The sequence below is a fragment of the Notamacropus eugenii genome, chromosome 1, assembly GCF_028372415.1.
Source record: "Notamacropus eugenii isolate mMacEug1 chromosome 1, mMacEug1.pri_v2, whole genome shotgun sequence".
Classification (NCBI taxonomy): Eukaryota; Metazoa; Chordata; class Mammalia; order Diprotodontia; family Macropodidae; genus Notamacropus; species Notamacropus eugenii.
Genome location: NC_092872.1, coordinates 340,902,415 through 340,926,698, shown reverse-complemented (window position 1 = coordinate 340,926,698; position 24,284 = coordinate 340,902,415). Strand labels below are relative to the sequence as shown.

At 36.8% G+C, this 24,284-nt stretch overlaps 1 protein-coding gene across 6 annotated transcripts in view; it reads right to left on the bottom strand.

Annotated features, from left to right (window-relative positions):
* Positions 1 to 13,065: 13,065 nt before the first annotated feature.
* CDKL3 (cyclin dependent kinase like 3) overlaps positions 13,066 to 24,284 on the bottom strand; it is a 72,959-nt gene continuing 61,740 nt past the window's right edge. For 2 of the 6 annotated variants that reach the window (XM_072629929.1, XM_072629932.1), the window contains one exon: positions 13,066 to 14,372. In XM_072629929.1, the coding sequence (XP_072486030.1) occupies positions 14,325 to 14,372 (48 nt within the window). In that variant the 3' untranslated portion in view covers positions 13,066 to 14,324. The other 4 variants (XM_072629931.1, XM_072629930.1, XM_072629927.1 and 1 more) reach the window with 4 other exon arrangements.

Below are 24,284 nucleotides of genomic sequence, written 5' to 3'. Positions count from 1 at the left end.
TCTTGACCCTTTCACCCCCAATCTCCCACTCCAAAACTACCCAACCCTTTCAGTGTACTGTCTAGGTAAGAAACCGGATTTCATTTTACATCTTTTCTATTCTAGCTCCTTTGATTTTTTTGCACTCCCTGAGATCTGGCTTCTTTCTGATGCCACAGCTTCCCTGGTCATTTCATTTAACCCTGACTCACTGATCCTGATAACAGACTTAAATATTCCTTGCATCCCAATGGACTTCAAGGCTCTTCTCTCTACCACCATCATTCAGTAACCTCTTTCTTTGAGGTTCATATAATACATGTTTATCATTCAGTAAAGATTTTCATAGCTGGTGTCTATGGACATTCAAGACACTCTTTCCTTCCTCAATAAGTTTAGTGTCTGATTCACACTCTTTTTCTCCTCCCTAACTCCTTATAATAGGGGACTTCAGTGTATATACATACACATCTATCTATCTATCTATCTATCTATCTATCTATCTATCTAATCTATCTATACACATATACATATGTGTATGTAGATATAAAATAGACAGATATAGGTAAAGATATACAGATACTCCCTCAAACATCTAAATCACTCAGTTCCTCAACTTACTTATTTCCCATGACCTATTTCACCACCACAGGTACATGCAATGATGGTCATATACTTGATTTTGCCATCAGTCACAAGTGTTCCATATCTGTGTTCATGAACTGTGAAATTCCTTTATTTGATCATAATCTGTTGTTACTTCACTTCTTGCAAATTGAAACCCTACTCTTCACTCTCACACAACTTCTACTCCCTCCGCCTCTCAGTTCTTTCCCATGCCATCACTTGTATGCTGGATAGACTCTCTTCCTTTCTCCATCCTGTTCCCCTGGTGAACCATATTGCCCTCTTCTCTCAAGTCCCTTGTTCTTTATGCTATCAAAGACCTTTTCCTGCCACGCTTCAGTCCTGGATGACTCTCCTTCCTTTATCCCTTTTCATGTGCTGCTGAATGAAACTGGAGAAAAATCACCAAACCATGCCAACTAGTTCCACTACATGTATGTGTTGCTTAATCTCAACTAGGTCCTCACTTCAGCCCGGCAATTCTTTTATACCTCTCTAATCAGTTAACTATCTTACTCACCACCATGACTTTTTCAAACCTTTTCATCCCTCTTCATCACATATTCTCCTTCCCTCACCCTTTCAGCTGAGAACCTGGCCTCATATTTCACTGAAAAAAAACCTGCGGCAATTTGCCAATCTCTTCTTCTTCTCCCCTGTTGCTTATTTCATATCATTCAGATGCCTTCTCCCACTATTTCCTCCATCATCCCTGTTTCACATGAAGACAAGGTTTTTATCCTTGACAAAGGTAACACTTCTATGTATACAAGCAACCCTGTTTCATTCATTCTTCTCCAACAGATCGTCTCTTCTATGAACCCTTTACTCATTGATGCTCAATTGGTCCCTAATGGCTGCTTCCCTAGTGACTAGAACCATGTCCCTGTCACCCCATCCTCAACCCCTTTTGGGGTTAAACTAAGAATGTCTATAATGAATGCCTCAACTTCCTTTCCTTTCACTCTCTTCTTAACTCTTTGCAGTCTAGCTTCCAGTCTCATCATTTAATTGAAACTCCTTTCTCAAAAGTTAATAATGATGCCTTAATTGTCAAATCTAATGATCTTTTCCCAATTCTCATCCTTCTTGACCTCTCTGAGTCTTTGATACTATCAATTGCCCTCTACTCCTTGATACTCTCTTATCTCTAGGTTTTCATGACATTTCCCTCTCCTACTTCTCCTATTTGTCTGATTGTTCCTTCTTTGTGTCTTTTGCTCCTTCTTCATCTATGCCATGCCTGCTAATAAGGAGGGTCCCTTGGGGTTCTGTCCTGTTCCCTCTTCTCTTCTTCCTCTGTTTCACTTAGTGATCTCATTAGCTCCCATAGTTTCAATTATCCTCTTTATCCCTCTCAGATCTATTTGTCCAGCCCTCTCTACTGACCTCCAGTCTTTGCATCTCTAACTACCTTTTAGACATCATGAACTCAACATTCTATAGTCATATTAAACTCAACATGTCAAAAACTATATTCATTATCTTTCCTTGCAAATCTTCCTTTCTGCCTAACTTCCCTGTTCCTCTTGGGGGTACCACTATGCTCCCAGTCATCCAAGATCACAAACAGTGTGGTCACCTTCAACTCCTTACTCTCTTTTACTGTCCATATCCAATAAGATGTCAAATCTTTTCTATCTTCATAACATCTCTTGTATATATACCTCCTTCTTTTCTCTGACACAGAAATCACCTTGGTAAAGGCCCTCTTCACTTTATACCTGAGAAATTGTAATAGCTTGCCGGTTGATCTCTCTGCCTCAAGTCTCTCTTCACTCCAAGATCCATACTTTATTAAGTAAAGTGATCTTCCTTAAATGCAGATCTGATCATATTATCTACATATTTAATAAACTCCTTTGGTTTCCTACTAACTCCAGGATCACATATAAATCCTCTCTATAAAATCCTTCACAACCCTACCAATTCCTATCTTTCCATCTTTCCATCTTCTTATACCTTACTCTCCATCATGTATTCTGTGATCCAATGTTGTTCTTCAAATATGACCTACCATCTCCAGACTCAGAGTATTTTCATTAACTGTCCCCCTGTTTACAGAATACCATCCCTCCTCAACTCTACCTCTTAGCCTACCTGGCTTCAAGTTTCTAAGTCTCTTCTTCTGTAAGAAGCCTTTACCAGTTTTCCTTAATCTTAGTGCCTTCCCTCTGAGAGTATCCCCAACTTATCTGTATATATCATATGTATGTAGTTATTTGTCTGTTGTCTCTCCCATTAAACTGTGAGTTCTTTGAGAGCAAGGGATTTTTTTTTTGGCCTTTCTTTGTATTCCCCACAGTTAGCACAGTGCTTGAGACATGGTAGGTGCTTAATACTACTTAATACATTAACTTACTAATGGAGATGAGGGCTTTATAAATGGTATAATCTACAAGGATGTGGTGCTGATAGACTACTACCTCTGAAAGAATATTATATTTCTATGGACAGCATGCAGCCTTAAGAAAAGGGGAGTCAGAGCTCCAGGGGGTAACCAGTATCCAGAAGGATGGGAAGGAATGAACTTAAAGAGATGTCCTGGTTAATAGAAAAGAAAATTATCATAAGAAAGGTGGAGGGGTTAAAATATATCAGAGATACAAGAACATTTCTACTATGGGGCAATATTCTCTTTTTTCTATCTCTCATAGAATAGAAATATTCACAATATAACAGAGATAAACAATAAAACTACATTTTGCCAAAAGGAACCATAAACAATAAAACAATATGAATATTAAATTTATATGCTTCAAATATCTTAATATTTAAATTCCTAAAGGAAAAAATAATTAAATTATAAGAAGACATAGATAATAGCAGAATAATAATAGACTTTGATGTCTCTCAGCTTTAGACAAATCTGAGAAAAATAAAAGCACAAAGGAAACACAAAATTGGAAAAATTCCTGGAAAAACTAGAGCTAAAAGTATCTTCTAAACAGAATTGTTAGGAAGTTTACATATTTCTCAGAACCACATGGAACCTTTGTAAAAACTGACCACATGTCAGTGTACTTCAAATAAATATGATGAAGCAGAAATAGCAAGCACATCATGTATAGGTCATAGTGAAATAAAAATAGTCATCAATTTCATGAAGCAAAAACAAAAGATACAGACCCAAATGTTGACAGCAAGCAATTCAATATGTTATACATGTATGTATAGTCATGCAAAACACTTCCCTAATAGTCATGTTCTGAAAGACTAACTATATTTCCCTCCATCCTATTCCCCTCCATTTATTCTATTCTCTGTCTCCTTTCTCCCTGTTCCTCCTCAAAAGTCTTTTGCTTCTGACTATCCCCTTCCCCAATCAGACCTTCCTTCTATCACCATTCCTCTGCTCTTATTCCCTTCCCCCCTACTTTCCTGTAAGGTAAGATAGGTTTCTATACCCAAATGAATGTATCTTTTATTCCCTCTTTAAGCCAGTTCTGATGAGAGTAAGGTTCACTCACTCCCTCTCACTTCCCCCCCTTCCCCTCCACTGTAAAAGCTTTTTCTTGCTTCTTTTATGTGAGATAATTTACTTCATTCTATCTCTCCCTTTCTCTTTCTCCCAGTATGTTCATCCCTCACCCCTTAATTTTATTTTTTAGGTATCCATTCATATTCAACTCACACCTGTGCCCTCTATCTACATATACTCCTTCTAACTATCCTAATAATGAGAAAGGTCTTATGAGTTACAAATATCATCTTTCCCTATAGAAATGTAAACAATTATGATTTCTCTTTCCTGATTACCTTTTCATGCTTCTATTGAACCTTGTATTTGAAAGTCAAATTTTCTATTTAGCTCTGGTCTTTTCTCAAAAATGCTTGAAATTCTGCTATCTCATTGAATATCCATTTTTTCCCCTCATGGATTATAATAAGTTTTGCTGGGTAGGTGATTCTTGATTGTAATTCTAGCTCCTTTGCCCTCTGTAATATCATATTCATAGCCCTCTGATCCTTTAATGTAGAAGCTGATAAATATTGTGTTATTCTGAGTATGGTTCCATGATTCTTGAATTGTTTCTTTCTGACTGCTTGCAATATTTTCTCCTTGACCTGGGAACTCTGGAATTTGGTTATAATATTTCTGGCAGTTTTGATTTTGGGATCTCTTTCAAGAGGAGATCAGTGGATTCTTTCAATTTCTATTTTGCCCTCTGATTCTAGAATATCGGGGCAGTTTTCCTTGATAATTTCTTGAAAGATGATATCTAGGCTCTCTTTTTGATTATAGCTTTCAGTTCAGTAACCCAACAATTTTTTAATTATCTCTCCTGGATCTATTTTCCAGGTCAATTGTTTTTTCTAGTGAGATATTTCACATTGTCTTCTATTTTTTCATTCTTTTAGGTTTGTTTTATGATTTCTTGATTTCCCCTAAAGTTATTCATTTCCATTTGCTCCATTCTAATTTTTAAGGAATTATTTTCTTCAGTGAGCTTTTGGACCTCCTTTTCCTTATGGCCAGTTCTACTTTTTTAAGGCATTCTTCTCATTGGTTTTTTGAACCTCTTTTACCATTTTGTCTATTCTGGTTTTTAAGGTATTATTTTCTTCAGTTTTTTTAATATCTTCTTTACCAAGCTGTTGATTCATTTTTCATAATTTTCTTAAATCACTCCCATTTCTCTTCCCAAAATTTTTCATCTACTTTTCTTAGCTGTTTTTCAAAATTCTTTCTGAGCTCTTCCATGGTCTGAGATCAATTAATATTTTTCTTGGAGGCTTTGGATGTAGGAGCTTTGACTTTGTTGTCTTTTCTGAGTATATGTTTTGATCTTTTTTGTCACTAAAGTAAGTTTCTATAGTCAGAGTTTTTTTCTGTTGTTTGCTGATTTTCCCAACCTATTACTTGACTTTTTAACTCTTTGTTAAGGTAGGGCTCTGCTTCCAGGGTGGAGGACAAACTAACTCAACCTTCAGGGGTTTTGTGTAGGTATTTTCAGAGATACTTCTAGGGACCTGTAAGTTCCCAGTTCTTCCAAGGTGGTATGATCTAAACAAAGGTGTTTATTCCTCCCCTGGCCTGTGCTCTGGTCTGTCCTGGAACTGTGATGAGGGACACTGTTCTACTGTGGCCCGCAAACTCTGCTATGCTGGTGCTCCTCTTTGCCCCAGGACTGCCAATCAGGATTGTGACCCAGATCCAAATATGGGAAAAGCAACAGAATCCTGCATCAGTGCTAACAAACAGACTCCTGTAATCCCATTCAGACCAGTTGTTTTATTGCCTTACCATCTGTGGGCTGAGAGCTCCAGAAGCAGCCCCCACTGCTATTGCTACTGCTGATTCAGTCACTCCCAAGGACTGCGCTGGCACAGCCTACACTGGACTGTGCTCCTCTCTCACCCAGATCTGACAGACCTTTCCTGCTGACCTTCTAAGTTGTCTTTGGCATCTGCGGGCTGAGAAGTCTGGAAACCATCACTATTGCCAGTGACTCAGTTGCTCCAAGGTCTGCTCCATTTTGCTGAAGCCTGGTTTGTGTTGGTGTGATCCACACTAGAGTGTGTTCCTCTCTCATCCTGATGCAACAGATTTTTCCTGTTGACCTTCCAGGTCATCTTGGGCAGGAAATTTGTTTCATTCTTTCTTTTTGTAGGTTCTGCTGCTCTAGAAATTGTTTCGAAAAATTTTTTTAAAGTATTTGAAGGGGTTTGGGAGAGAGATCAAGCAAGTCCTTGCTTTTACTTCTCCATCTTGTCTCTGCCTCCCTATACAAATTATTCCTAAAAATAAAGAAATAATGTATCCTATTAGACTCATTTTATGGTATAATCATAGGATTTGAATAGACAGTTCTAAAAAAATTACAAACTATTAACAACCATATGAAAGAATGCTCCAAATCACTATGAATGAGTGAAATGCAAATCAAAATAACCATGAAGTTCCACTTCATATTCAGCAAATTGACAGAGAAGACCAAAAATGGTAATACTGAATGTTAAAGGCATTGTTGGAAGATAGGTACACTGGTGCATTTGTGGTGGAGGTGTGAATCAGTTTGACTATTTTGAAAAACAAATATGTAACCTATGTGACAAAATTGCACATGCCTTTTTACCAAGAGATTCTACTTCTAGGCTTAAAGCACCAATATGCACTAAAATATTTATAGCAACACTGTTTGTGGGAGCAAAGAATTGGAAATAAAGTAAAAGATTACTGATTGAAGAATAGTTTTTAAAAACTGTGGCACAAACATATGATGGAACATTACTGTGCTATAAGAAACAATGACTATGATGAATGCAGACAAGTGTAGAAAGACTTTTATGATCTGAAATAGTAAGTAGAAGCAAGTAAGTGAAGATAGAGTGAAGTAAGCAGAGGCAAGAAGACAATAATACAATAACTACAGTAATGTAAATGGAAGGAATAACCAAATGAAAGATATGAGTAAAAGTATACTTTGAAAAAGAATATTTAAGAGAGTAACTGTGGCAAATAAGATAATAAATTGATTAAAGAGGCATAAAAGGAATGCCTCATTGCAATGAGGACCCAGTTGTAACAGACTCAGCATAATTTAATTTTTCTCTACTTTTGTTCATAGCTCGTATTTATGAATATAAACAAAAAAGAAGCAAAAAAGGGGATATAATTGGGGTTTGGCGAGGTGACAGGAAAAGGCAGAAAGGTTCATGTGTAAAGAGTAGCATAGAGTTTAACTGATCCACCAACAGGTTGCTCTAGAGAAAGGAGGAAAGTGCAGGTGTGATGGCTTGGGAAAGAACTGAGGAGGGAAAGTACTGAGGTCACAGTGGGGATGAAGAATAAGATTAGTAAGATCATAAGTTATAGGAAAAGATGGTATAATAAAAGATTATAATCAGAGGAATTTTGGAGTTTATGAATATGGCAACAGAAACACTTGTAGCTGACGGCAATATCAAGGGCATGACCATCTCTGTATACATATGAGGCAGAGAAGAGGAGTAAGTCATGAGAATTGTATAGATTGAAATTAAGAGTATTCAAACTAGGCTATCTAAAGGAACATAAAAATGTACGTTGAAGTCAATCAATCAACCCACAAATACTTACTAATCTCCTGCTATGTCCCATTCATTGTGCTAAGCACTGGGGATACATGTAAAAAAACCCGAAATAGTCTCTACTCACAAATGAACTTAAATTCTAATAGAAGATACAAGTACATATAAAAATATATAAAACATAAAAATGTTTACATATACATATATGCCAAGTAGTTAAATACAAGGTATTTTCAGGCTGAGGACACTTGTAGTTGGTGTGGACCAGGAAGGACTTTATGTAGATGATGGTACCTAGTCTACCTCTTAAGGGAAGAGAAGGATTCTATGTGGTGGAGGTAAAGAGGAAGTATATTCCAGTCACTGTGTGGAAACAAGAGATGGAATGTGATGAAGTAAGGACAGAGAGAAAGTCAGTTTGGCGTGACTGAACAGATACAGAAATTCTATAATATAAAGGGCAGGAGTCATGGAGATAAATGCTGTCATGCACTGAACTCATTTATGAAGGAAAGAGGATATCCTGGGGAATAAAAGATAATGGCCACTAGCACCTAGATTGAAGGACAGTGTGGACCTCAAAAGAGGATAGGTTGCTGAGTGATGGTGGTAGAGAGTCTAGAAATGGCATTAGGGAGTATAGAGTATTCCAATTCCCATTTCACACCATCCCATGATCATTAAGTTGGAGCACATGAATGAAAGTACATTCAATACTATAAAAGATGGCTAGGGATCCAGTGTCATAAGGAAAGATTTAGGTTTCACTGAGTGTCAGAAGATGGAAGGAATAAGAATGTTTAAAATGAAAACTAATTTCTTATTATCGAGCAGGCATTTCAGAGAGCATGATGGAAAGGGAAAGTTAATCTAGCATTAAGGGGGATAGGAGTAAAGGAGTAGGCAGTTGGAAATGGAGTTTATACATCATCATTTAGGAGTTCTGAATCATTGGAATGGGTAAGAGTATGAGAATGTGAATATGCTAACCATTAAGGAATGAATCCAAGCAGAGTAATTGTGATTGGAAAGTTAATTGAGGGACACAGATAGTTATAGACTGTTTCAGGCCTTCCCTTGAGATCCATCCTTGGCTGAGTCAAGTCTTCTAGTGAAGAGGGGTTGAAAGTGAGTACCCTAGTGGAAAATGCATAGCTGGAGATATCCAGGAAGTGCAATAGAGGCCTACTACTGAATGAGGTAAGGACCAAATCAGCCTATCAAAGCTCAGGAAGTTCCAAGGACAGAATCCACTTTTCTGGTGGATAACTATAAATCCAACATTCTTTCTACAAAGAGGTTTTGGTGTTCAAAAATGGAAAGGGTACCTCCAGCCTGTATGATTTAGTCATACCAATCTAAACTATTTTGTGGCATTCAGTTCTGCAAGCTACATTTGAGGAAGGATATTAACAATTTTGAGTACATCAGCATGATGGTGAAGAGACAGAATACCATAGGATATGTGATTACTGAAGAAACTAGACATACTTAGCTCAGTGAAGAGAAGAGTGAGTTGAGTAGCAGACAAGATAGCTGTTCATATATCTGAAGGGCTATTAGGTAGCTGAGGAATTAGATTCAATTTGCTTGAAGGCAGTATGGTACAGTGGAAAGAATGATGAGTTTGGGAGCTGAAGGGCCCAAGTTCACACATTGGCCCTCCTCCTTACTGGTTTGTGTTTTGGGGCAAGTCATTTACCTTCTGAGTCTCAGTTTCCACATCTGTAAAATGAAGAGATTGGATAAGGCAGCTTCTAAGGCTCCTTCCAGCTCTATGGTCTTATGATCCTATGCTTGGCTCTAGGGGGCAGAATTAGGGGAAAAAATGGGTGGAAGATGCTGAAAGGCATATTTAACCTCGGTGTAAAAATGAAAACTTACCAACAATGAGAACTATACAAAAGTGGTATGCATTAACTTAGAATGTAGTGGGTTCACCATTAATGGAGGTCTTCAACAAGAGGCTGAATTTGTCAAGGATGTTACATAGGGGTCCAGCTCACATTAAGGGTTGGAGTCAGTGACTTCCAAAATCAGTTCTAAGATTTTGTGCTCATAACCAGCACCTCATCAATTCTTCTCAGCCCAAGAAGGTGAATCAAATTGCTTTACTAGAGAAATATTGTGAAAATATGACTCTTCTATCACTTCCACAGACTACCTATCACAGATAATTTCAAAAATTAAGTTGCTTTCCATTTAAAAACTTCTTTTAAAAGAACCCAGAGGTTGTTTCTTTCTTCCCCTCTTGGCAACTTATCATAGACCAGTATTTTATAGAAAGCAATTTTAAAACTGCTAGTTTCCAAAAACACATTGCAGAACATTTCAAAATGAAGAAAGTTTGTTACCTTAGAGCACTAGTTGCCTATTCTCATACAAATATTTTAGGTTTCAGGTATCTGTTGACTATTCGTACATCCTATGATCAGGATGAGATCGCCCTTAACAGGTCTAAAATAAAATACAACTTAAATGTTACCAGACCTAGCCAAAGAATATAGTATTTTATATAGTAACTATCACCTTAAAAGAAGGACCATTTCTTTAAAAGAGAGTTTTTATAGGAAACTACGGATATAGAACATTGTATGGCATGTCAGATTTTCTTGATGTTCTGGTTAATTATGCTGAATTTTTTTCTTTTTAAGTCTTTTTTCTAAGGAAGGCTCTTTTGATGAAGAAATAGAGAAGATATATTAGAAAGTGAAGGTGATGTAAAGAGGTCAATTTTTTTAGAAGTTTCCTTTCAGTAGCCTGTTTGTCTGTTTCTGGGTAAAGTATGTACATGTGGGAAGTGAGGAATCAGCACAGAAGTGAGAATAGTGTTCTCACAGTCTTGCTGGATTTAAGGTAGCCTGGCTTAAGAGGACTGCAGTGGAGAGCTCTTGGAACTGACTGGTCAAATCGGAGCCAAGCCAATATGGAAACTCAGCTCTGCAAACATTTATCCATAAATGAATGGTAAGAGCACATCTAGATGATGATATCTCAAGGAGTTCAATCACCAAATTCACAAGAATTATATGCCAAGATTCTGAAAACATTGTTTAACCACTGTTAATGACCTCCAGAAAATTATGGAGTGTGTGGAGCTATAAATTTAAACACAAGCAAATGACTTGTTTTTCAGAGAGAGAGAGAGAGAGAGAGAATAGAGTGGAGACTTCAAACTATAGATCAGTGGACCTGACTTTGATTCTTGAGCACATTATTCAAGAGCACATTATTAAAAGGACGTTTATGAGCTTTTTAAAAGAATCAGCATATCACCAAAGACAGGACATGCCAGATAAAGTTAATTTCCTTTCTGTAGAAAAGATTTTTAGATACTGTAAGGCTACCCATAGAGAGAGTCTTGTTTAGTTATCAGTTGGACTAAATGATTTCTTCTGATTCTGTGATTCTCCAGAGGGATTAGGTATTTAGGAACCATTTTTGGACTATGCTTAAAATATTTCAATAATTTTATTTGTGCTGAGATCAGAGTTATAGATGTAGAACTAGAAGCAACTTTAGAGAACATCCAGTACAAGCCCCTCCTTTTACAGACGAGGAAATTGAGACCCAGGGAGGTCAAGTGACTTGCCCAAGATCACACAGGGAGTAAGAATTGGAGGCAAGACTTAAGCCAGGTCCTTCAGCTCTGAAGCCAGTGCTTTTTGCCACTGAACCACACTGTCTCCAAATCTTTATGATATCTTTACCTTATGGTAAAGAATAACAAAAAAAATAGGAGGGTGAAAAAAATTGGAATTGCACATTCTTTTTCTCCTCCTCCTTCTCCTTTTTTAATTGTGCTTCCCAGGTCTCCTCCCAGAGAATGCAAAAGTGGAAACTAGATTGTCAGCCCCAAGGATAAATGTACCTACTACTGAATTATAATCACTGCTAATGGTAAAACTCGGAACAAAAAGGGATTGATATGGGAAGAAAAATGAAGCATTCAAACAGGAAAAAATTTTGTTATTGTGTAGAACTGATACTACCAAACATGGCTTTCTCTACTTTGAGATCTTTCCTGAAACAGATACAAACAGCACTGAAGAGAAAACATGGCTTGTTCTATAACTTACTTCTATTAAACTTTATGACACTATTGTGGTTCTTTGTATATATGTAACTAAAGAGCAAAACAGAAGGTAAAGAACTCATTTAAAGGAAGGAACCCATTAATAGTACCTAGAGTGTCAGTTGCCCCTGGATGATTCAGTATAAAAGGACTTCAGTCGGGCCAAGTAGAATAGGAAGACATCTTTACATCTTTACTTTATTTATACTCATACTAACTATGAGAGAAACCCTCTGCATCATCCTGAATGAGACTTTGACTCAGTGTCAACTTTTCTCAGTGCTTACAGTGAGATATTAAACATGAGACTAAGCAAGCTCAAACCTCACCCAAATAGCAGGAAACGCCTACACCTCTCAGGGGAAAAATGCAGACTGACAACATATTTTGACAACATGTCCTAGGCATAAGTAGTCAAGACAACCAATTGGAAAAGGGTGGCCTTATGGAGGAGGGGCAAGTCATCATCATGAATATGGGGATAGGCATCCATTCTCATGGTAATTTTCTCTTTCTTCCTTCCTCCACTACACACATATACACAGGAAGGCATTCCATGTCTCTTTGTGTCCAAAGTACTAGACACAAGGAGATAAGTATGAATCAACCAGGTCACGTCACAAAAAGTAGTCATTTCTCTAAGCAATTATTAACTTATGCCAGACTAGAAGACGAGCAGAACTTCTAGGGAAATAAGGAATGATTCTAGTTTCTGGAATTTACTTATTATTACTGATTATATATTTATGTATTACTTTACAAAGCACTTACACTATTCCATTTAATCCTCATAATAACCCTGGGAAGAAAGAAGGGAAAGGAATATTTTTATTTTACAGACAAGGAGACTGAGGCCCAGAGGGTTGAAGTGATTTTTCCAAAGTCACACAGCTAGTAAATGGCAGACCTGAAGACTAGGCCAGAGTTTTTGATGAAAGGAAGGACCTACATGAGGAGATACCTCTCCCAATAGATTATGAGCAGTTCTGTTCTCTGGGTTGGATCACATTGGGTCTCATTATAGTTAAAACAGGTGATGGACGTGGAAGAGAGGAGGAGATATGCTATATCATTACAAACCTTATTTTCCCTTGAAATGTTTTTATACAAATCTAGGCTCTATCTGCCCTCAGCTTTTAGTTTCAAGGAGATTACACAGATAAAATGAGTGAATTTAGCTTTCTGTATTACTTATCAGGCATGAACCATTAGTAAATTGGTATTTACAATGGAATTTCAATGATGGTTTATGTGATATAGGATAAAACTGGACAACAGACAGTATCTAATCAAGAATTAATCTCCCTTAGCTAAATTGTGCCATGGCTCTTTTACTTTATGTCTCAAAGAAGAAACTTTAGTCAGTGAAGTACAAATAAGGCATCTGTATGCTGCTTTTTTATTTACCAACATTTTGAAATGACCTAGGTTTTCGGACATCGTAATGGTGAGAGCCATACTAATAGAGAGATAGTGAAAGCTTAAGGCCATCTTATTAAAACTGCCCAGCAGTGAAAATGGTTATCATATGGAAGTCCAGAGTTCCCTGTCATTGGAGATGTTCAGAGGCCAGATGAATCCATGTATTAATAGGAATGATTTCTAATTTGGAGTGCAGATGGAAAAAGACATTATACTACATGGTTTTCTATACTTCATAATTCTCATTAGGATGAAGAAACCAATGGAAAGGAATGGCTGGGGACCTCACATTAGAATGGAGACTAAGTATCAAGAAAGTATTTAAATTAGAACAGAATGGGAAATTTAAGGGTGGTGTCAATCCTTCCAAGAAGCAGAAAAAATGGTTATGTCCTAGCTCTCAAAAGAATACATTCCTGGCCACAGAATCTGAGATATAGAATTAGAAAGGACCTCAGGAATCATACTTCAACTGTCTTATATAGATGAGGAACCTGGATATTAGGGAAGTTAGCTGGTCTAAAATCACATAGGTATTAAGTACCCAAGGGAGTGTTGGAACACAGGTTCTCTGACTCTAAATTAGTGCTTTTTCCCATTATGCCACATTGCTTCTTTCTTGGTTTCTAGATACTTACAAGGCCAAAGGAAAACACATATAAGTTCTACTGAGGCAAAATAAATTTCTGAAGCGAGTATCTTGTTTTAGGAAGGATCACAGGACCTTCCCCACAAATTCAAAATTGCTCATAGATATGAGTAATAAAGATGGTCTCACCTCTAAATCTAGTTTTCAAAAAGAATTCTGTTAGGCTATTGCCAGAATACTTATTCAAATTTCTTCATAGTGGAAAAAAAAAAAGGTTTCCTGGCCTTTCCCTATTACCATTGAGTCTCAGTCTTCCTCTGGAGGAGGCTGAAGCTAAATACTTAACTGGATTTCTTTGCTTGACTAGCAGTTAAGATTCTTTGTGAATCATATTTATACTTGAGGAAAGACACATTAGTAATGGGAAATGCTATAGAGAACATTAGAAATGTGAAGGGGTAAGACCCACAACTCCAAAGACCATCCCTTTGGGAGTCAGCTTTAGGCAAGCCTTTTTTTTTCTGTCTTGATTGAACTCTACAGCATTTGACACTGTTGACCATTTCACTCTCTGGATATCCTCTTCTCCTTTGGTTTCTATGATATGATACGGTTCCTTCATTCAACAAACATTAAGTCCCTTCTGTGGAGAGAACACCGTTGGTGCTGGAAGAGATAAAAAATTCAGGTATGACACAATCCCTCACTGAATGTATCATCTGTGAATAAGAAACCAGAACAAATAATATATGTGAATCAGGATTGCAAAACCAAACCTTATGTGAAGTACAAGAGGGAAGGTCATTCTGACAGCTCCTTCTGCTGGCTTATCTTCCTCTCATCCATTAAAAAAGAGTTGCGAATTCCTGTTCTTTACCCTCTTTTCTATCAATACTTCGTCATTTAATGATCTTATTTACACCTTTGGTTTCAATTATCACCACTTTGCATATTAATCTTAAATGTATATCTCCATTTTCAACTTCTCCCCTGAGAACCAGTACCAGATTTTTGAATGTCTGTCAAATATCCCCATCAGAGTGTTCCAAAGCCCCTCAAAACTCAATATGGCCAAAATCCAAAGCCATTTTCTTTCCCTATAAATCCTTCCCCCATTTCTAACTATTCTATTTCTTTTGATGGCATATCATCCGTCCAAACACAAAAGCTCAAAACTTCAGAATCACGTTTTTACTATCTTCCTCCTTCATCCTTAACTTCTGTTAAGTTGCCAAGTCAACCTGAAGAAGCAAGGGATCATGAGAGTGCCAGGCAAGTCAAACTACCACCTTGTACTTGGATCCTGATGGAGATAATCCAGAACTTTAAATCTGAGAGTCCTGGGAATAGCAGTGTCCCTTAAATGATCATACTTGCTTGTTGCCTAGCCCCTGTAGCTACCATGGAAGGGAAGGATCACTGTGGAGAAGGGGAATACCTTGCTCATTATCACCGCTGACCAGCTGCTGTCAACGGGCACATAGGCAAAATATTACAAAAGTAATATTGTCTGGGAGTGACAGCATGCTTCAGAACACCAATCCTGCTTTCAACTTTGCAATTACTGTGGGATATAGCTCCAGCGAATGGGTTACTATTGCTGCCATCTTCTAATTGCTTGCCACCCACAGAGCAGACAAACCAGCTTTGCTGAACCATCAGGGTTCCCTGAAGGAGAGAGGGATGCAGCATATGGCAGGCAAGTCAAACCACCACCACCACTACAGCCATTATTTATCTCAGACCCTGACAGAGATGTCCCAAGAATGTGAACCCAAGAGCTTTTGGAATAGCAATGCTTCTAGTCCAGTATTCACAGCCATCAACCCAAAAAGCAACTATTGTGGAGTTGCAGCCTGGCAACCATTCCTTCTGGTGGATGAGAACAATTTGTTCCAGTGACCATGAAGGCTGCTGAAGTTGATACTGTGGAGCACTCAGAGCTTGGTCAGTCATCAAAGACACCAAGGTCATCCATTGCACTCTGGGTCATTACCAATCATCTTGACTCTTCTCCTGACGTTGGACTTACATGATTCAGCAAGAGAGCGAGGCTGATGACTTTGAGAAACTGAGCCTCACTAAATTCAATCCATGCACAAGTCATTACCTGTGATGTCATGGTCCTCTTTGAAAATGAAGGATGAGCAATAACCACATCCTTTGAAGGCCCACAAAGAAAGCTGTCATCAAATTCCCTGGCATTGTCAAATGGCTCAACATGAAAAACTGATAGGGTTTTTGTGGAAATGACTTTAAAGAAGAGGCAATAGTAACACTTGCTTTGCCACTGCACTCTAAGAACCATGGGGTGTTTCCATTTGATCTGAAGTTGAAACCTTTTATGTTTTGTCTCCCCAATTAGAATGTGAGTTCCTTGAGAACATGGACTGTCTCTTCTATTTGTACCTATAGGGCTCTGCACATAGTAAGCACTTAATGCCTCATTCATTCATTCAAGTGCTGATAATTTTTGCTTCAGAAATCTTTGAATCCTCTCCTCTTCTCCATATTCATTGCTCCCATACTACTTTAGGCCTTCATAATTTTTCACCTTGACAATTAGTTATCTCAATGTTTTCTGTCCCCTAATCCCATCTTGTTTTGTCTCATTTCCATTGCCCATGTAAAGAATGTACTTTCCCCTCCAATCTATGAAATGCATTATAATAGATGGTTTCTGAGGTCCCTACCAGATCTAGATTGATGATATTATGAACCTGTCATGTCTGTCTATTGAAGTAACTCCCTTCAAGACCAATTGTTTCTATCAGGGTATTATCTAGTTGCTCATGCTTGAAAGCATAGTGTTATCTTTGACTCATTTTCCCTTATATTTCATATCTGCTGATCAGGTTTTATCAATTTTATCATCATAATCCTACATACTTCCCTATTTCCTCTTCTCCCACCCTAACAGAGGTCTTCATTACTACTGTAGTGGACTATTAAAGGTTTATAATGTCTTCCTACTTCCATTGGCTCCACCCTCCAATCTGTGCTCCATATAGCTACCAAGATAATTACTCTCATACATACATCTGATCATGTCACTCCTCACTCAAAAAACTTCAGTGGTTTTGTACTGCCTGTCAAATAAAATTTAAACTCCTTTATCTGGCATTCAAGGTCTTTTTCAATATTATCCCTCCTAACTTTCCAGCTTTACCTCATGGTATTTCCCTCCACATCCTATATACTAAAACCAAACTGGATTATAATACTCAGATACTCAAATATACCTTGTGATTCTCACCCCTTTGCCTTTTCAAATTGTTTGCTGAGTCTGTAATATTCTTTAACTCTCTTTTTGCCAGTGGAATTCTGACCCTTCCTTTAAAGTCAAACTCAAATACTGCTTCCTTTAGGAATCCTTCCCTGTTCACTCTGGTTAATAGTGTATTCAGATGGCTATGTACACATGTGCACAATATGGTTAATGGTGTGAACATAAGAAGGCAAAAAGGCAAATTTGACCTTATAATTATGGTGAGACTTAATGAGGTAGAAACACACTGAAATAAGACTATGGGAGGGTTCATGCTATTCGAATTAAGATGTATACACATGAGGAAATATAAAAACCTAAGGGAACACGGTGGAAAACATATGAAGGTCATCAGGAGAAACAAATGCAATATTGTCATGGTGCTTTACTACAGATCACTTGGAGAGGAGGGGGAATTAGGTGAAGATTTTGGGAACTGGATCACAGATTTATATATCTGGATATCTTCTGGGGTTATCTCTTTGCCAAAAGCAAAACAGCTGATAAATTCTTGTTCTTAAAGATTATTCTGTGAGTTCCTTTCACTGGAGGTCCTTGAGCTCGATGACTCCTTGTTGGCATATTTTACCAGATCCAACTTGAATCTTCATTTGGTAGGATTGAAGGACCTCTGAGGTCTCCAACTCTAAGATTTTGTGAATCTCTTAACAGAAACTTCATTAAATTCTACAGGGTTATACATTTCAAAATCATAAATGGAGATATTCCAAAGCCATGAAATTATTATATTCACAGAGTAATGGATCTGAAAGTTAGAAAGGATCTTAGGGGTTATCTAGTCCAATTCATACATGGAATCCCAACTATAATGTATCTGGTTGTTGTCCATTCTCAAAGAGGACCAAAATGACATCATTGCGCTAAACTTAAATTTCAGTGTGTCCAACTGGCTGATCAAACCAATATGAGCTTATAATGTTCTACCACAGATTGGACACAAATAGCTCATGTGAGTGTTTGGGGCGGATTCTCTAAATCTGCGCATCCTATACAATGTATCCAACTACCGACTGTCCAGCCTCTGCTTCACAAACTCCAAGGAGGGGGAAATCTACCACCTCTGGAAGCAAAGCCACCTAATTCCATCTAATTTAATGGTACGTTTGGAAAATTTAATACTGGTAAGAGGGCATTATGACAGCTACATACTTTTTCTATAAATACATATTTATCTGTATTCATCCATGGATAGAAATACTTCCTCATTCATATTAATTTAGTGTTCCATATCACTGCCTACTTCCTGGTATAAAATGTTCTTGTGAGAGGTTCAGAATATGAGAACCTATGCCCAGTAACCTGAAATTTTCATTTTTATAGTATATTTCTTTTTAATCTCTTTTGAACCATTTATTTATCATTCCCTAATCCCTCATTGACTTTTCCTTTCCCACTTTTGAGAAACTATTTAAAAAACTTTTTTGAGGTGGAATTAAATTTCTTATTTCTATCTGCTTATAGTTTTATCTGTTAACTTAATGAGTAACTCTATCCATTAGATACCAATTCAACAAAAATCTACTAAGTCTTTACTATGTGCAAACTACCATGCTAGGTTTTTAGAGAACAAAGACAAAAGAAAAGCAGCCCTTGTCCTTGAGTTTATATGCTACTCTAATTTTAAAATATCATTCAAAATCACTGCTTAGATCCATGATTCCAATTCATTGCCTACTCCTTGTACATAATTTATTAATTTACTAATATGCTGCTCTCTCAGGTCACGAATAATCTTATTTTTTACAGTTTACTTCGATCAACCTAAAAAGAATTATTCCTACTTAACTCAAATACTCAAATAGCTCTGGCCCCTACAAAGAAGCACTGGCCTTCTTGCTGTTACTTGTATACGATACTCCTTCCACCTCCTCCTAGCCTTTTCACTGTCACTCATGCCTAGAATGCTCTCCCTGCTCACCTCTGCCTTCTGGCTTCCCTGACTCTTCCTTTGAAATTCATCTTGGATCCTACATTCTCTAAGAAGTCTTTCCTGGTATCCCTTCCCCCCTCCCACTCACGGCTAGTACTGTCCCTCTGAGATTACCCCATTTATACTGTATTTTGTACGTACATAATTGTTTACACATTGTCACTCCTATGAGTTTCTTGACAGCAAGAACTGTCACCTGTCTTTGTATCTCCAGTATTTAGCACAGTGCCTAGCACAAACAATGCTTGTTAACTGACAAAAAAGAGGAAATGAGGTTAGTCTGGCATGACATATTCTTGATGAAGCTATGACTGCTCTTTGTAATCAATGCTTTTTTCTACATAAGGTAAGGTGAGGTACTTTAAAGTCTTAAAACACTATATAAATGTCAGTTATTACTGAGTCCTTTAAATTCAATAACATGGTACTAACAATGACTTATATCCAAGCAGAAGTTTCATTGCTTCTCAATTCATGTTCTCACAGTTAATGAGTAAACTGATTTTTTTGCTTCTTCCATGACCTCTTATTAAATTCAGTGGTCTTTTTATAGACCTCAACTTTCCTTGATCCTTTTGTTGCATTTAATAGCATTGATTTCTCCCTTCTAGATATTCTTTCCTCCCTTGGTTTTGTTCTTCTAGTTCTACCACCTCTCTAAATATTTCTTTCCTTGTCTCTTCCTCTTTAAAAAACTAGTTAAGGCATGTATTCACCAAAGTCCTGTAACTGGTTCTCGGTTCTTTTTTTCACTTTCTCCCTTGTCAATCTCATTCGCTCCCATGTCCTCAACACAAATAACTTCTGAATCTGTATCTCCAAATTTGACCTGTCTTGCAAGTTCCAGATTCACATTTCTACCACTCACAGGTTTGTTCCATCTATACCTCAAATAAACATGTTCCCAGTCAAGTTTACCATCTTTCCTTCTAATCTTGTACTTCTTTTATCATTTCTGTCCATGGTGCTAGCATTCACACAGTTTGTCATGTTTTAGACCTTGGCTCTTCTTTTTGCCTAAGTATTCATATGTAATCAATTGCATAGTCCTGTGAAGTGTGCTAGTATCTCCATAACATCTCCTGCCATCTATTCAGTCCTCTGTTACTACCACTAGTACTACAGGCTCTTATTACTTGGACTAATAAAACAGGTCTTCCCATTTCTACTCATTCTTTATTTCAGTCTATCTTGTGTACTATTACCAGATTCTTATAGTTGTCAGTGCTCTGCTATCAGTTCTTCAGGAAATTCCAAGAGTCACTTGCCTGCTGAGGTTTAACTTTTCTGTCTGGTATTAAAGATCCTTCACAATCTGGTGCCACCCTATCCTCCAGTCCATTTTTATTCCTTGTGTCTCGGAATGCTTTCTTCCCTCCATATATTATTCTTTTAAATCACAGTTCAAATCTTACCAGTTCCAGGAATCCATTCCTGATTCCTCTCCTTTCCCCTCCTCCAATAACCTATACGTAATATCCTTTCCCTCCTTAGACTTCATGCTTGCATCTCTCCTATTTATCATGTATTATTTCATATAACAGTCATTTATGTATACGAGTGACTACTAAACCTGTTCTACCAATTGCTTCCCCTAAGGATAACTAATACTCATCCCATGAGTCATTTGAATAAACATTTTAAAATAGCAAGAGACCACATCATCTTATCTCATTGATACTCTCATTGAGTATCTCATTGATAGTTAGCACTGTCTTTGTATTCCTTTTATATGCCATAACACTGAGCAAAGAGCTAGGTCTATGTTGTTGTTCAGTTGTTTAAGTCACATAGCTCTTCATGACCCCATTTGGGATTTTCTTGGCAGAGATACTGGAGTGGTTCACCATTTCCTTCTCCAGCTCATTTTACAGATGAGGAAAGTGAGACAAACAGGGTTAAGTGACTTGCCCAGGGTCACACAGCTAGTATCTGAGGGAGGATTTGAACTCAGGTCTTCCTGACTCCAGGCCTGGCACTCTAGCTTTTGTTATACCTAACTGCTCCAGGCCTAGAGTAGATGGTAATAATTCTTCATTACTTGAAGTCTTTATATACTACATGTATTACTTCTCCTCTCCACAATCTCTATATTATAAAAGTAAATTAACTCAATCTGGTGTGTTTCTTTCTATAAATCTATGTTGACTGTTCTTCTAGTTGATTACAACATAGAATCATGAACTATCAGAGCTAAATAGTTCATTTAATCAGCTCCTTTTAAAAAACTGTTGTTGGGAAATGTATGGGACATGTAGGAAATGTTTACAGTTGGTTTTCTAACGCAATAACTTTCTTTTTTTTCAAAGCTGTGGAACCTGATGTATTGTTTTGCACTTCCTGAAGTTCTAACCCTTGGTACATTATTGGGGCAAGGCCTAAGAGGATGCAGCAGACATGAATTAATAGTGTCCATGACTATATCTTCTTTTAGCAACCCAAGATGATTTAATCTATGGAAGTGCCACATTACACTTGTGCAACATTTTAAATCTGTCCTGAAGTGGACATTTTTTTCATTGTGGATACAAGTAGTTAATTACCTCAACCACTTGGTTCATTCAAAATGAAGTGTCCATGGCTAAACCTACAATAGTTTGTTTGGGAAACTACTAGTTTTAAATATAATTATCATGTTTACCATTGCAAATATATACAGTAAGTGTCAACCCAAATAAGTTCACTTTACCATTACCTTTTTAAAAATCCCTTTCAATCAAATTTCATTCAATCCTATCAAGTACTTTACTATAAAGTCACATTTTATCATTCATTGGCAAAGAGTCTGTATGATGACACATCATTTACATTATGGTTTTTAGATTAACAGCAATATCAGGACAAGATCCTACTTATACAATAAGGGAATGAAATCATGTCCATACAGGGTTCTCAAGCTTTTCTTAGACTTAGGAGATCTGGAACTAAAAGGGAAGAAAATCAGTAAAAGTCTGTATCAGGCAATAACTTATGCAAGTCTTAATTCCTTGGCAGTCACTCTAATCAGTCATCTTTAAAAATTGCCAAGGATCTTTGTACCTAGGATTTAAAAATGCAACATAACATTTTTTAAATGAAAAAAAATTCTCATGTCTTTAATTATCACATACATAACTGAGAAATGAAGTTACTACAACCAGTAAAGATACCTGCTATGGTTTCTGCACATGGTAAAGATGTGGGCAGATTGGCAGACTCATACTACTGTGTATTTCCTTTGCAAAACCTTAATTTTTCAAGGATAAAATGTCTTTCTGGCAGCTAAGGTAAGAATATGCCTGTTTGGAAAGGCATACCATTTACATGATTTATGTTATTATTAATCCTAACAAAAACTTTATTTGAAGAGATTAAAAAACAGCAAAAAATTAAACTATTTTCCTCTGTGATTTTTTAGACTATTTTGTGAATCCAATATTCTTTTACATTTTCAAGAAGGCAAGGAAATACATGATAAATCCTTTTTATAAGCATACACATTGCTTATGAATTACTTAATGAATAGATTCAAGAGACTAATTACTATTTGTTATGCATCAATTTTATGTAGGTTGAACTACACCACAAAATAGAGAAGATACCTCAGTGTCAGCCATAGTAGGGTATACAATAAATGAGTGTTACTCTTACCCCTTGACTATCAATCAGTGACAAAACAGGGTCAGGAGAAATAGAAACAAGTACTTTCATACATACCATTGCTTTCAAAATGTCTCAGTGATCTACTGCCATCAGCACTGATTCTCACTAGTTCTCCTCACCTTTAAATTTTATATACTGAGTGAATGAATCATCCTGAATCTCAATTATCTACCTAAAGAATCAGATACAGTTCTGAAAAAAATATCACAGATGATTTTATTATGCTTTAGGAAATGATGCAGTCTTGCTTTTATGGTGATCCTCTGGATTTTATGATATTTTATATGAGTTACTATGTGGAGTAGTGATGGAGTTTTGCACAATGTGAAAATTACATATAGTCCAAGGGAAAATCACTCACAACTTGGAACTTATCTGGAAGGTGTTTAAGATAATAATGGAATTTCATTAAGATTTTGTACCATATCATTTCAGTTATTTTATTCACTTTTATTACTGAATACCAGAATATATTTTAATCCATGGTTATGTTAATGCATGCTTGTTGCTGTTTTGGAATTTTTTTTTAGAATGGGTCAGATATTCACTAAATACTTACACATAAGGCTGATCAGCCTAAAATAGAATTTGACTCTTAAGGTTGTGTGATCATTAATACTATGTGTATTAGGTAACAGAAATATGTCCCACTGAGTAATCACAGTAAGTAAAAAAGCAGGAAAACAGAAGGTAACACTATAATATTTCAAAACATCACATCAAGAGAGCTCGTCTGAAGGAGAAAGTAGAAAACAGTGATATTTTGCTAAGAAAACAGAAAGAGTTGGCTGGTATTATTCAGATGGCTGGCTGTTTTCACAGCTCACATTACATTTCTATTGTACATAAAATAAAAAGGGAATAGATTTTGGTATTAAGATTGCCAAACTCCTTTTTAAGGTTATTTATGGATACAAAGGCACCACTATGAGAAAAAAACTGTTCCTCTTCAAATTCTTCCCCTCACAATGGGCTTCTCCTCCCTAAAATTAAATACCATGTTAGTAAGGACCCAAGGGTAAGAATGGAAATTATCTACTGTTGAAACCCTGGATCCATTATTGTTAAATTATTTATACTCAACTAAACGATTAGCATGCTGGTGGGGCCAGGAGACCCCAGAACTCTGTTCATTTGTATTTTCCCATATCTCTATCACTTAAAATCTGTAGTGTGTTTAAGTGCTGTTCTAGTATCTTCATGTGCAGAAACAAAAACTGTGTTCCATGCTTGTCAATTCTATTGTTTCACTCAGCAGTATTTGATGCTTGCAGAAATGATAATCTTACCTTATCAGAAATTCAGGAATTTTTTCTTCCTCATTACTAAAGGCCTGAATCAAAGCTAAGTATGACCAATAAGAGAAAGTTGAGAAGAGAGATGATCAAATCAAATTCTGTAACTTAATGTAAGCTGCAGTTTTTTTTATTAAGGTGCCACTGTCAAGCAGTTTTTAATAAATTAATGTTCAAATTAGGAAAATATGAATAATTTATTGATCAGTAAATTTTCAAACAAATTTAGGTGAATATACACATAACGATACAGGGACTATGATATATCTGTAGAATTCTCTAGTCAGCATCTGTGTGTGTGCAATGTTTTAGGATTTTTTTTTAGCCATACTGGAATTCCCTGAGATCTCAGCTGCTGCATTTTCTACTCTACATCTGGCAGGTTCTTCTTCCTTTTAGTTTGTGCAATTCCTGTATTCTAA